The sequence below is a fragment of the Strongylocentrotus purpuratus genome, unplaced genomic scaffold, assembly GCF_000002235.5.
Source record: "Strongylocentrotus purpuratus isolate Spur 01 unplaced genomic scaffold, Spur_5.0 spur5_scaffold_20, whole genome shotgun sequence".
Classification (NCBI taxonomy): domain Eukaryota; kingdom Metazoa; phylum Echinodermata; class Echinoidea; order Camarodonta; family Strongylocentrotidae; genus Strongylocentrotus; species Strongylocentrotus purpuratus.
Genome location: NW_022145606.1, coordinates 32,532,250 through 32,545,578, shown reverse-complemented (window position 1 = coordinate 32,545,578; position 13,329 = coordinate 32,532,250). Strand labels below are relative to the sequence as shown.

Here is a 13,329-nt window from a genome sequence, read left to right as displayed (position 1 = left end):
TTTCCATGATTAACAGTCAAGAGGAGTGAAATTACAGACAAAAGATGTGAGAGTGTTACACCTTTTGGTGCAGTAATGAAATAAGCTACATTCTTCTTGATTTTGAGTAGACACATGAAAAATGGGAGTGCATGGTACTTCAAGAGCAAATTTGACATTGTGATTACCACAACGATCTCTGATAATCATGATTTGGAACCCAATTTGCACAGATAACAACGAATGTTCTCCCGATCCTTGTGAGAATGGAGGAAGGTGCAGTGATGGAGTGGACAGCTTTACTTGTGCCTGCGCTCCTGGCTATACTGGACCTACGTGCGGAACAGGTAAATATAGAGTCAAAGCAGATTACATACCTACACTTTTTATATACAGCAATTGCTCCGTGTTCGTCTAGACATTGTATATAAAGAGCAACCAAGGAAATAGAAAGAGAGAAATATGCAGTCATTTGTGAGGATAACCTTGGAAGTTGTCCTTGATTGACAGTCAACATGAGTGAAAGTACAGACAAAATATGCGAGGGCGTTTCACCTTTTTTTGCAGTAGAGAGATAAACTACACTCCTCTTGATTGCGAGTACACGCATGAAAAATTGAAGTGCATGGTACTTTCTAGAGCATATTTGACATTGTGATTACCACAACGATCTCTGATGATTATGATTTGGAACCCAATTTGCACAGATATCAACGAATGTTCTCCCGATCCTTGTGAGAATGGAGGAAGGTGCAGTGATGGAGCGAACACCTTTACTTGTGCCTGCGCTCCTGGCTATACTGGGCCTACGTGCGGAACTGGTAAGAAATAGAGTCAAAGCAGATTACATACCTACACTCTTTATATACAGCAATTGCTCTGTGTTCGTGAAGACATTGTAGATAAAGAGCAACCAAAGAAATAGAAAGAGAGAAACATGCAGTCATTGGTGAAGAAAACCTTTGAGGTTTGTCTTGATTGACAGTAGACAGGAGTGAAAGTACAGACAAAAGATGCGAGGGCGTTTCACCTTTTCTTGCATTAGTGAGATAAACTACACTCTTCTTGATTGAGAGTACACACATGGAAAATTGAAGTGCATGGTACTTTCTAGAGCAAATTTGACATTGTGATTACCATAACGATCTCTGATAATTATGATTTGGAACCCAATTTGCACAGATATTAACGATTTTTCAGAAATCTTCATTATACTTTCCAGTCTTGTTTGAGCAATATCTCGATTGTTCGCTCGATTTCCTGCCAGCTTCGGATATGCTGTAACTGCGAAAATTCTCTACACCAAAGGTGACATTTATTCTTGATCAGATGTTGGGATCGTGGTGATATTTTAACTACAAAATGTGATTTGAGAAACTCAATATCCGTTTACGTGTAATGTCTATATTGAATTTGTTGGTATAGTGGTCTAAGCACTTGCCTCCCATTCCGGCGACACAGATTCGATTCCCGGTGGGTTCAAACATTTTTTTAATAAAATTAAAATCGTGAAAACGTGTTCTTCATTATGTATATTAGAATACGAATTACCTAATTTGTCAAGTGACAAATTCAAGTATAGTAATGATTTGTTTTAGGGTAGGATAAAGATTGGTATGATTCATCCTCATTAAAGCGATTCAACTTTTGGTGCTGAGGTTTCTCATGCCATTACTGCGTCCATTTTCACATTCATTTCACACCCAAGTGAAAGAAATTTGTTTGTACACTCCTATTGAATTTGAGTAGGCACATGAAACATAGGAGTGAATGAAACTTTTAATAGCAAATTTGACATTTTGATTACCACAACGATCTCTGTTAATTATGATTTGTTTTAGGATATGTTAAGACTGGTATGATTCATCCTAATTTTAGCGATTCAACTTGTGATGATGAGGTGTCTTGAACATCATTCCATTTCCGCGTCCATTTTCACATTCATATCACGCCCAAATGAAAGAAATTTGTTAGTGACACTTTCTTGTCGGGCAGGGGCACATTAGATTATGTGGGACGATGAGATTTTTGAAAAATATATTTTCTTTCTAAGGCCATATTGTTGAAAAAAGATGCGAACATTCAAAGAGATATTTAGTTCATTTACTTCATTTGAATTATGTATTAATAGTTTTACAAATGAAGGAGTTCATTCCTGAACTGTCATTATTTGTATTAAGAATGCCAGTTTTGACTTTATTTTACCTGATCACCGCCGAGCGAAGATAAATATGTCAAAAGGGACATTATTTTCTCATCCCTTTTATCCCATTTATTGTCTTTGGAACTCAATTTGCACAGATATCAATGAATGTTCTCCCGATCCTTGTGAGAATGGAGGAAGGTGCAGTGATGGAGTGGACAGCTTTACTTGTGCCTGCGCTCCTGGCTATACTGGACCTACGTGCGGAACAGGTAATATATAGAGTCAAAGCAGATTACATACGTACACTTTTATATAAAGCAATTGCTCCTTTTTCATCAAGACATTATAGATAAAGAGCAAAGAAGGAAATAGAAAGAAAGAAATATGCAGTCATTTGTGAGGAGAACCTTGGAGGTTTTCCATGATTAACAGTCAAGAGGAGTGAAAGTACAGACAAAAGATGTGAGAGTGTTACACCTTTTGGTGCAGTAATGAAATAAGCTACATTCTTCTTGATTTTGAGTAGACACATGAAAAATGGGAGTGCATGGTACTTCAAGAGCAAATTTGACATTGTGATTACCACAACGATCTCTGATAATCATGATTTGGAACCCAATTTGCACAGATAACAACGAATGTTCTCCCGATCCTTGTGAGAATGGAGGAAGGTGCAGTGATGGAGTGGACAGCTTTACTTGTGCCTGCGCTCCTGGCTATACTGGACCTACGTGCGGAACAGGTAAATATAGAGTCAAAGCAGATTACATACCTACACTTTTTATATACAGCAATTGCTCCGTGTTCGTCTAGACATTGTAGATAAAGAGCAACCAAGGAAATAGAAAGAGAGAAATATGCAGTCATTGGTGAAGAAAACCTTTGAGGTTTGTCTTGATTGACAGTAGACAGGAGTGAAAGTACAGACAAAAGATGCGAGGGCGTTTCACCTTTTCTTGCATTAGTGAGATAAACTACACTCTTCTTGATTGCGAGTACACACATGGAAAATTGAAGTGCATGGTACTTTCTAGAGCAATTTTGACATTGTGATTACCATAACGATCTCTGATAATTATGATTTGGAACCCAATTTGCACAGATATCAACGATTTTTCAGAAATCTTCATTATACTTTCCAGTCTTGTTTGAGCAATATCTCGATTTTTCGCTCGATTTCCTGCCAGCTTTGGATATGCTGTAACTGCGAAAATTCTCTACACCAAAGGTGACATTTATTTTTGATCAGATGTTGGGATCGTGGTGATATTTTAACTACAAAATGTGATTTGAGAAACTCAATATCCGTTTACGTGTAATGTCTATATTGAATTTGTTGGTATAGTGGTCTAAGCACTTGCCTCCCATTCCGGCGACACAGATTCGATTCCCGGTGGGTTCAAATATTTTTTTAATAAAATTAAAATCGTGAAAACGTGTTTTTCATTATGTATATTAGAATACGAATTACCGAATTTGTCAAGTGACAAATTCAAGTATAGTAATGATTTGTTTTAGGGTAGGATAAAGATTGGTATGATTCATCCTCATTAAAGCGATTCAACTTTTGGTGCTGAGGTGTCTTGAACATCATTCCATTTCAGCGTCCATTTTCACATTCATATCACACCCAAATTAAATAAATTTGTTTTAGTGACACTTTCTTGTCAGGCAGGGGCACATTAGGTTTTGTGGGACGATGAGATTTTTGAAAAAAATATTTTCTTTCTAAGGCCATATTGTTGAAAAAAGATGCGAACATTCAAAGAGATATTTAGTTCATTTACTTCATTTGAATTATGTATTAATAGTTTTACAAATGAAGGAATTCATTCCTGAACTGTCATTATTTGTATTAAGAATGCCAGTTTTGACTTTATTTTACCTGATCACCGCCGAGCGAAGATAAATATGTCAAAAGGGACATTATTTTCTCATCCCTTTTATCCCATTTATTGTCTTTGGAACTCAATTTGCACAGATATCAATGAATGTTCTCCCGATCCTTGTGAGAATGGAGGAAGGTGCAGTGATGGAGTGGACAGCTTTACTTGTGCCTGCGCTCCTGGCTATACTGGATCTACGTGCGGAACAGGTAATATATAGAGTCAAAGCAGATTACATACGTACACTTTTATATAAAGCAATTGCTCCTTTTTCATCAAGACATTATAGATAAAGAGCAAAGAAGGAAATAGAAAAAAAGAAATATGCAGTCATTTGTGAGGAGAACCTTGGAGGTTTTCCATGATTAACAGTCAAGAGGAGTGAAAGTACAGACAAAAGATGTGAGAGTGTTACACCTTTTGGTGCAGTAATGAAATAAGCTACATTCTTCTTGATTTTGAGTAGACACATGAAAAATGGGAGTGCATGGTACTTCAAGAGCGAATTTGACATTGTGATTACCACAACGATCTCTGATAATCATGATTTGGAACCCAATTTGCACAGATAACAACGAATGTTCTCCCGATCCTTGTGAGAATGGAGGAAGGTGCAGTGATGGAGTGGACAGCTTTACTTGTGCCTGCGCTCCTGGCTATACTGGGCCTACGTGCGGAACTGGTAAGATAAAGAGTCAAATCAGATTACATAACTACACTTTTTATATAAAGCAATTTCTCCTTGTTCATCAAGACAGTAAAGATAAAGAGCAAACAAGGAAACAAAATGAGAGAAATAGGCAGTCATTGGTGAGGAAAACCATTGGAGGTTTTTCTTGATTAACAGTAGACAGGAATGAAAGTACAAACAAAAGATGCGAGGGCATTTCACCTTTTGTTGCAGTAATTAGATAAACTACACTCTTCTTGATTTTCAGTAGACCCATGAAAAATGGGAGTGCATGGTACTTTCATGAGCAAATTTGACATTGGGATTACTTCAACGATCTCTGATAATCATGATTTGGAACCCAATTTGCCAGATATCAACGAATGTTCTCTCAATCCTTGTGAGAATGGAGGAACTTGCAGTGATGGAGTGAACATCTTTACTTGTGCCTGCGCTCCTGGCTATAATGGGCCTACGTGCGTAACAGGTAATATATAGAGTCAAAGTAGATTTCATACCTACACTTTTTATATAAAGCAATTGCACGTTGTTCATTAAGACATTATAGATAAAGAGCAACAAGGAAATAGAAAGAAAGAACTATGCAGTCATTGGTGAGGAAAACCTTGGAGGTTTTCCTTGATTGACAGTCAACAGGAGTAACAGTACAGACAAAAGATGTGAGAGTGTTTCACCTTTTGGTGCAGTAATGAGATAAACTACATTCTTCATGATTTTGAGTAGACACATGAAAAATGGGAGTGCATGGTACTTCAAGAGCAAATTTGACATTGTGATTACCACAACGTTCTCTGTTAATCATGATTTGGAACCCAATTTGCACAGATATCAACGAATGTTCTCCCGATCCTTGTGAGAATGGAGGAAGGTGCAGTGATGGAGTGGACAGCTTTACTTGTGCCTGCGCTCCTGGCTATACTGGGCCTAGGTGCGGAACAGGTAAGACATAGAGTCAAAGCAGATTGTTGTTGTTATTGTTGTTGTTGCGATTAATGGCGTTTCCATCGTCATTCGAGGATTTCCGCCATACATACCTACACTATTTATATACAGCAATTGCTCCGTGTTCGTCAAGACATTGTATATAAAGAGCAACCAAGGAAATAGAAAGAGAGAAACATGCAGTCATTGGTGAAGAAAACCTTTGAGGTTTGTCTTGATTGGCAGTAGACAGGAGTGTAAGTACAGACAAAAGATGCGAGGGCGTTTCACCTTTCGTTGCATTAGTGAGATAAACTACACTCTTCTTGATTGCGAGTACACACATGAAAAATGGGAGTGCATGGTACTCTCATGAACATATTTGACATTGTGATTACTTCAACGATCTCTGATAATTATGATTTGGAACTCAATTTGCACAGATATCGACGAATGTTCTCCCAATCCTTGTGAGAATGGAGGAACTTGCAGTGATGGAGTGAACACCTTCACTTGTTCCTGCGCCCCTGGCTATACTGGGACAATGTGCGGAACAGGTAAGATATAGAGTTAAAGCAGATTACATACCTACACTTTTTATTTAAAGCAATTGCTCCTTGTTAATCAAGACATAGATAAAGAGCAAACAAGGAAACAGAAAGAATGAAATAGGCAGTCATGGGTGAGGAATGCCTTGGAGGTTTTTCTTGATTGAAAGTCAAAAAGAGTGAAAGTACAGACAAAAGATGTGAGAGTGTTTCACCTTTTGGTGCAGTAATGAGATAAACTACATTCTTCTTGATTTTGAGTAGACACATGAAAATCGGAGTGCATGGTACTTTCAAGAGCAAATTTGACATTGTGCTTACCACAACGATCTCTGATAATCATGATTTAGAACCAAATTTGCACAGATATCAACGAATGTTCTCCTGATCCTTGTGAGAATGGAGGAACTTGCAGTGATGGAATGAACACCTTTACTTGTGCCTGCGCCCCTGGATATACGGGGCCTACGTGCTTAACAGGTAAGATATAGATTTAAAGCAGATTACATTCCTAAACTGTGTATGGAAAACAATTGCTCCTTGTTCATCAGGACATTATAGATAACAAGCAAACAAGGAAATAGAGAGAAAAAAACATGAAGTCATTGGCGAGGAAAGCTTTTGAGTTTTTTAGGGGGGTTTACAGTCAAATGGACTGAAAATACAGACAAAAGATGCAAAAGTGTTTCACCTTTTAGTGCAGTAATGAGATAAACTACACTCCTATTGATTTTGAGTAGACACATGTAAAATGGGAGTGCATGGTACTTTAAAGAGCACGTTTGAAATTGTGATTACCACAACAATCTCTGATAATTATGATTTGTTTTATAGTATGATAAGAGTGGTATGATTCATCCTGATTATAGCGATTTTAGTTTTTGGTGCTGAGGTGTCTTGAAGATCAGACTATCTCATGCCATTATTACATGCATTTCACGCCGAAATGATAGAAATTTGTTTTAATGACATTTTCTTGTCTGGCAGGGGCACACTTCGATTTGAGGGACGATGAGATTGTTTCAAAATATATTTTCTTTCTACGGCCATATTTTTGAAAAAAGATTTTAACATTCTAAGAGATATTTAGTTGATTTACTTTACTTGAATTATGTATTAATTTTATTTGTATTAAGAATGCCAATTTTTACTTTATTTTACCTGGTCACCGCCAAATGAAAAGAAATATGTCAAAAGGGACATTATTTGTTCATCCCTTTTATCCCATTGATTGTCTTTGGAACTCAATTTGCACAGATATCAACGATTGTTCTCCCGATCCTTGTGAGAATGGAGGAAGGTGCAGTGATGGAGTGAACACCTTTACTTGTGCCTGCGCCCCTGGCTATACTGGGACAACGTGCGGAACAGGTAAGATATAGAGTCAAAGCAGATTACATACCTACACTTTTTATTTAAAGCAATTGCTCCTTGTTAATCAAGACATTATAGATAAAGAGCAAACAAGGAAACAGAAATAATGAAATAGGCAGTCATTGGTGAGGAAAGCCGTGGAGGTTTTTCTTGATTGACAGTCAACAGGAATGAAAGTACAGACAAAAGGTGGGAGGGCGTTTCACCTTTTGTTGCAGTAATGAGATAAACTACGCTCTTCTTGATTTTGAGTAGACACATGAAAAATGGGAGTGCATTATACTTTCATGAGCAAATTTGACATTGTGATTACCACAACGATCTTTGATAATTATAATTTGGAATTCAATTTGCACAGATATCAACGATTGTCTCCCCGATCCTTGTGAGAATGGAGGAAGGTGCAGTGATGGAGTGGACAGCTTTACTTGTGCCTGCGCTCGAGGCTATACTGGGCCTACGTGCGGAACAGGTACGATATAGAGTCAAAGCAGATTACATACCTTCACTTTGTATACAAAGCAATTGCTCCTTGTTCATCAAGGCATTATAGATAGAGAGCAAACGAGGAAATAGAAAGAAAGAAACATGCAGTCCTTGGTGAGGAAAACCTTGGAGGTTTTTCTTGATTGACAGTCAACAGGAGTGAAAGTACAGACAAAAGATGCGAGGGTATTTCACCGTTTGGTGCAGTAATGAGATAAACTACACTCATCTTGATTTTGATTAGACACATGAAAAGTGGGGGTGCCTGTTACTTTCAAGAGCAAATTTGAAATTGTGATTACCACAACGATTTGTGATAATTATGATTTGTTTTAGGGTATGATAAGTCTGGTATGATTCATCCTGATTTTAGCGATTTAATTTTTGGTGCTGAGGTGTCTTCAAGATCATGCCATTTCCGCATCCATTTTCACTTTCATTTCACGCCCAAATGAAAGAAATTTGTTAGTGACATTTTCTAGTTTGGCAGGGGCACACTACGTTTTGTGGGACGATGAGATTTTCCGTTTCCGTGTTATGTCTATGTGGATCTTTTGGTACATTGATCATGGCATTTGCCTCCCATTCTGGCGACCATCTTTCATAGATCCAAAATGATCAAAGCTACACAGTTGAAACTTATTTAATGGACAGACCATAATAGGAGGAGTATTTCATAACTGTAGATGAAATCGTGAAAATGCGTTCTTCATTATGTAACACATTTGAATACGTATCACCTAATTCGTTGAGTGACGAATTCAAGTCTAGTTGAGTTTTAGGTTAGGTTCAGAGATAGGGTAAGGTATAGTCCTCGTTTAAGGGATGAATTTAAAACTTCGGTTATCATGCTATATATGGTATTTGATGTGGAGGATACCTAACAATTCGATTTGTAGAAGGCAATTGACTTATAAACACGGCAGGGCTCCTCATTCTTCTTTTAAGAGAGGCTTGAGATTGAAATTTTGAGGATCTCTTTGCATGTCCTCCTCATTCTTCTTTTAAGAGAGGCTTGAGATTGAAATTTTGAGGATCTCTTTGCATGTCCCCCAGTCCCCCGGGCTAATTAGGTGATACGTACGTAGACGTATCACCTTTTGATTTCGTCAAGATTTTTATTATTAGGTGATACGTACGTAGACGTATCACCTTTTGATTTCGTCAAGATTTTTATTATTTATTTATTTATTTATTTATTTATTATTATTCTTCCTCGAATTTGTTCGCAGGATATCTCAAGACTGAATAAAGCCATTATCATGAAACTTGCCATGATGATAGATCTTAGTCTAACTTAGAACTGCGTGACTTTTCAAAGACTCAAAATTATCGTGACGTCATCCAGGCGCCATTTTGTGAAAATAAACTTATGATCATATCTTCATAACGGAAAGGAATTTTTCATTCATATTTATCAGGAAGAAGATCAATATCCATCCGGTCAATTTCAGATCAATAAACGTGCGCAAATGCGCGCGTGCGCGTTCGTACGCGCGTTTACGCGCGCGAAAAAAATTAAAATGCTCCAAATCATCCCAAATTTTTTTTGCATACGTTTCAGGCCATATGGAGCATTTGACAAAAAATCACGCAAACGCGCATGCGCGCGCGTTTTTTGCGCGTACTAGCATTTTGCAACATAGAATCGCCGAATGTTCTCTATCATCATATTTGGTACATCTTTCCAAGCATTTTGATAACTTGTTCACCTTTTAATAACGCAATGAGCGTCCGTCAAAGTTGACAGCGCGCGCGGACCTGCGTTATCTTTATCCACAATACATGGGCAAAAACATGCCTATATAAAATTCATTGTAACTCTTTAAAATAGATAGAAACTCCCAATATTTTTTCATATTTGGATAGATTATGAGTCGGAGATATGATTTCATGTCTCATTTGACCCTCAATTAACTCATGACGTCATCATAATGGCCTCCAAACTCAAAATTTTAATTTGCATATTATGACGTCAGCATAATTTTGGAAAATTGATTGTATCTCTGTAAATATGGATCAATTTTCTTTTTTTAATTTTGATAAGTTCTAGCTGAGACAATTTTCTACAAATGTAATATTCACAATTTTTATTTTTGACAAAAGTATCATGGTGTATTTTTGCGATTAAAGGAGGCATGTCAATTTTTCGCATTTTGCGTGTATTCTCTATGGGACATGACTTTTTCTCAAAACTGGATTCTACACTCCTGTCTTTCGCGAGCAAAATCTCTGTTGTTTTAGCTTCGTTTTCGCTGAACTTCGGATATGTTGTAGCTGAGACAATGAGCTATCAAAAGTGTGCCCTTTATTTTTCGATTAGATGCCGGGATCATGCTCATATTTCACTTGCAAAGTAGGATTTCAGAATTCCATTTCCCGTTTACGTGTAATCGCTATGGGAAATGTTTTGGTATATCGGTAACGCACTTGACTTCCAATCTCGAGATCCCTGGTTCGAGTCCGGGTGTCTCCAACAATTTTTTTCTTCACTTTTTTTTCCTTTTGACCTTCACTGTACCATCTCCTTTGATTATTTAAACACGTAGAATCGCAAATAATGTCACAAACAACCCTTTTTACTTTATTATTACCCTATTTTCACTTAATCCATTACTTTTTGTGTGTAATCCCTATGGGAAATGACTTTTTCTCAAATCTGGAGTCTACATTCCTGTCTTTTGCGAGCAATATCGCCGTTATTTCGGCTTGGATTTTGTTGATTTTTGAGTATGTTGTAGCTGAGACTATATGCTATCTAAATCAACCCTCATTTTTTCAATAAGATGTCATGATCGCGCTCATGATCATGATCATGATCATCACGATCATCATTATCATAATGATGCTAATCATTTATCAATTACATTTTCATTTCTTTGAACAAGATAAAATCGTCAAAAGGTGTTCTTCATGATGTAAATTAGAGTCAGATGTGTAACTGGTTACTGCACAGGGTCAAAGGTCATATATTGTTTCAATCTATCTTCCCTAGATCCATGATGATCAAGGAGACACAATTTAATCTTGACATATGAATAGATCATAATGGGAGAAGCATATGAATGGGAGAAGCAAAATAATATATCGTGTAATGCATTATTCGTTATGTAAACCATTATCTTACGTATCACCTAATTCGTCTAAGTGACGAATTAAAGTCTAGTTAGGTGATACGTACGTAGACGTATCACCTTTTGATTTCGTCAAGATTTTCTTTATTATTTTTATTATTCTGCCATGAATTTGTTCGCAGGATATCTCAAGAATGAATAAAGCCATAATCATGAATCTTTCAATGATGATAGATCTTAGTCTAACTTAGAACTGCGTGACTTTTCAAAGACTCAAAGTCATCGTGACGTCATCCAGGCGCCATTTTGTGAAAATCAACTCATGATCATATCTTCATAACAGAACGCCATTTCTCATTCATATTTATCACGATCAAGGTCAATATCTGTCCCGTCAATTTCAGGTCAATAAACGCGTTCAAAAATGCGCGTACGCGTACGTGCGCGCGTTAATGCGCGCGTAAAATTTTATATTGCTCAAAATCGTCTTAAATTTTTTTTGCATACGTTTCAGGCCATTATAAGCATTCATTTTGCGCGTTTTCTTTCGTCACGGCCGAACAAAAAATAATTCCTCCGCAAAAATTTTTGACAGGATATTCCTCATAATTTTCCGAACAATTTGATACCAAGTTTGTCTCTTTATCACTATAAATAACGGAATGAGCGTCCGTTCAAAATAACCGTCCGCACGCGCGATTTTTGTAATACATAGCATATACGGGCAAAAACATGCCTATAAAAAGTCCATTGGGATGAATAAGGATTGCCAATTTTTTTTTCATATTTAGATAGAGTATGAGTCGAAGGTATGATTTCATATCTCATTTGGCCATTAAGTACATCTTGACGTCATCATAATGGCCTTGGAAGTCAAAAATACAAAAATGCATATTATGACGTCATTATGTTTATGGAAAATTTAGTGTATTTCTCTTAATATTCATCGATTCTCTTCTAGATTTTAATATGTTGTAGTCGAGGCAATCGTCTTTGAGATCATTTAAATGATGTCATCATAGTACAAAATTCAATTAAAGGCCACATGTCAGAATTTTCGTCATTTGCGTGTTATGTCTATGGAAGGTGAATTTTGTTCACATCATGAATCTACATGGCATTCATCTATGAGCACTATCTTTCTTATTTGTGCTTTGTTTTCTCCCAAATTTGGGTATGTTATAGCTGAGACCATGGGCTATAAAATGCCTTTTTTAGTTTTTTATTCCGATGATGGGATCTTGTCGAAATTTTCAATTGAAAGTCGGATTTGCAAATTCCGTAGAACTTTGCAGTAATTATGATGTCACGTATGTCCTATTTGTGAAATTTTAACGTTAGCAGTGTCCTAGTATTGAATTGAATTGATAATGGTTTATTGAGAATAAAAATAAAAGAACAACAATGCATTGCGGCATAAACGGCCGAATTAGGAAATGTTTTACAAATTTAAAATGCAATATATACAAACATTCATATCAAATAACATCGAAATTAAAGAATTGAACCTGAACGAGTAAATTGTTAAAAATAATATTCAACTTCGAAATTTGGATTTCATTTTTGATCTTCCGAAATCATTTGATATAAAAAGGAGATACAGAAAAGTGAAGAAGAACATGATGATGATGTAAAGCAAAGAAAGAAAAGAAAAGTGGATGGTAAGATGGTAAGATTAAGAAGAAGATAAAGAGGGAGAAGAAGAGGAAAAAGTATAAGAGAAGGAGGAAGAAAAATAAGATTCAAGTGGGGATAGTAAGAGAATAAACAGAGGGTACAGTAACACTATCCTAAGGTATCGATATCAATATTCAAGCATTACACATTATACAAATTACAAATGATAGAGGCGAAGTTATTATGCGAATACTTATATGACAAATTGTACACATTTATATTTTCCTTTAGGTAATAGCTACTACAAGAAAAAGGTTATGTTTTATCCAAGCTGTAAAAAAACGGGAATTATTAGAAGAAGTAAAAGTAGAAAAAGAAAGAGGGAAAAGAGGATTGAGGAGAAAGGAGATGGGTGAGATGCCTAGCTGCCTTCCTCTTTATCTCTTGCTCTGTCTCGATCTGCCTCTCTATTTCTGTATAGTCTCCCCCCTTTCTCTCTGCATCACCCCAGTGTCTCATTTATTAGTGTATTACATGTATACAAATCAAATCAAAGGAAATTTGAGGCAATTTCCATCGTTTGGCCGTTCACTGCCATGCATGCTAA

The 13,329-nt window shown here is 36.6% G+C and overlaps 1 protein-coding gene across 14 annotated transcripts in view; it reads left to right on the top strand.

Annotated features, from left to right (window-relative positions):
* Positions 1-13,329, top strand: part of LOC579769 (fibropellin-1) — a 41,058-nt gene that overhangs the window by 7,938 nt on the left and 19,791 nt on the right. For 2 of the 14 annotated variants that reach the window (XM_030993237.1, XM_030993226.1), the window contains exons 7-18: positions 213-326; positions 687-800; positions 2,281-2,394; positions 2,754-2,867; positions 4,107-4,220; positions 4,580-4,693; positions 5,055-5,168; positions 5,528-5,641; positions 6,067-6,180; positions 6,538-6,651; positions 7,429-7,542; positions 7,904-8,017. In XM_030993237.1, coding sequence (XP_030849097.1) covers positions 213-326; positions 687-800; positions 2,281-2,394; positions 2,754-2,867; positions 4,107-4,220; positions 4,580-4,693; positions 5,055-5,168; positions 5,528-5,641; positions 6,067-6,180; positions 6,538-6,651; positions 7,429-7,542; positions 7,904-8,017 — 1,368 coding nt within the window. The remainder of the gene's footprint in view (positions 1-212; positions 327-686; positions 801-2,280; positions 2,395-2,753; positions 2,868-4,106; positions 4,221-4,579; positions 4,694-5,054; positions 5,169-5,527; positions 5,642-6,066; positions 6,181-6,537; positions 6,652-7,428; positions 7,543-7,903; positions 8,018-13,329) is intronic. The other 12 variants (XM_030993230.1, XM_030993227.1, XM_030993231.1 and 9 more) reach the window with 12 other exon arrangements.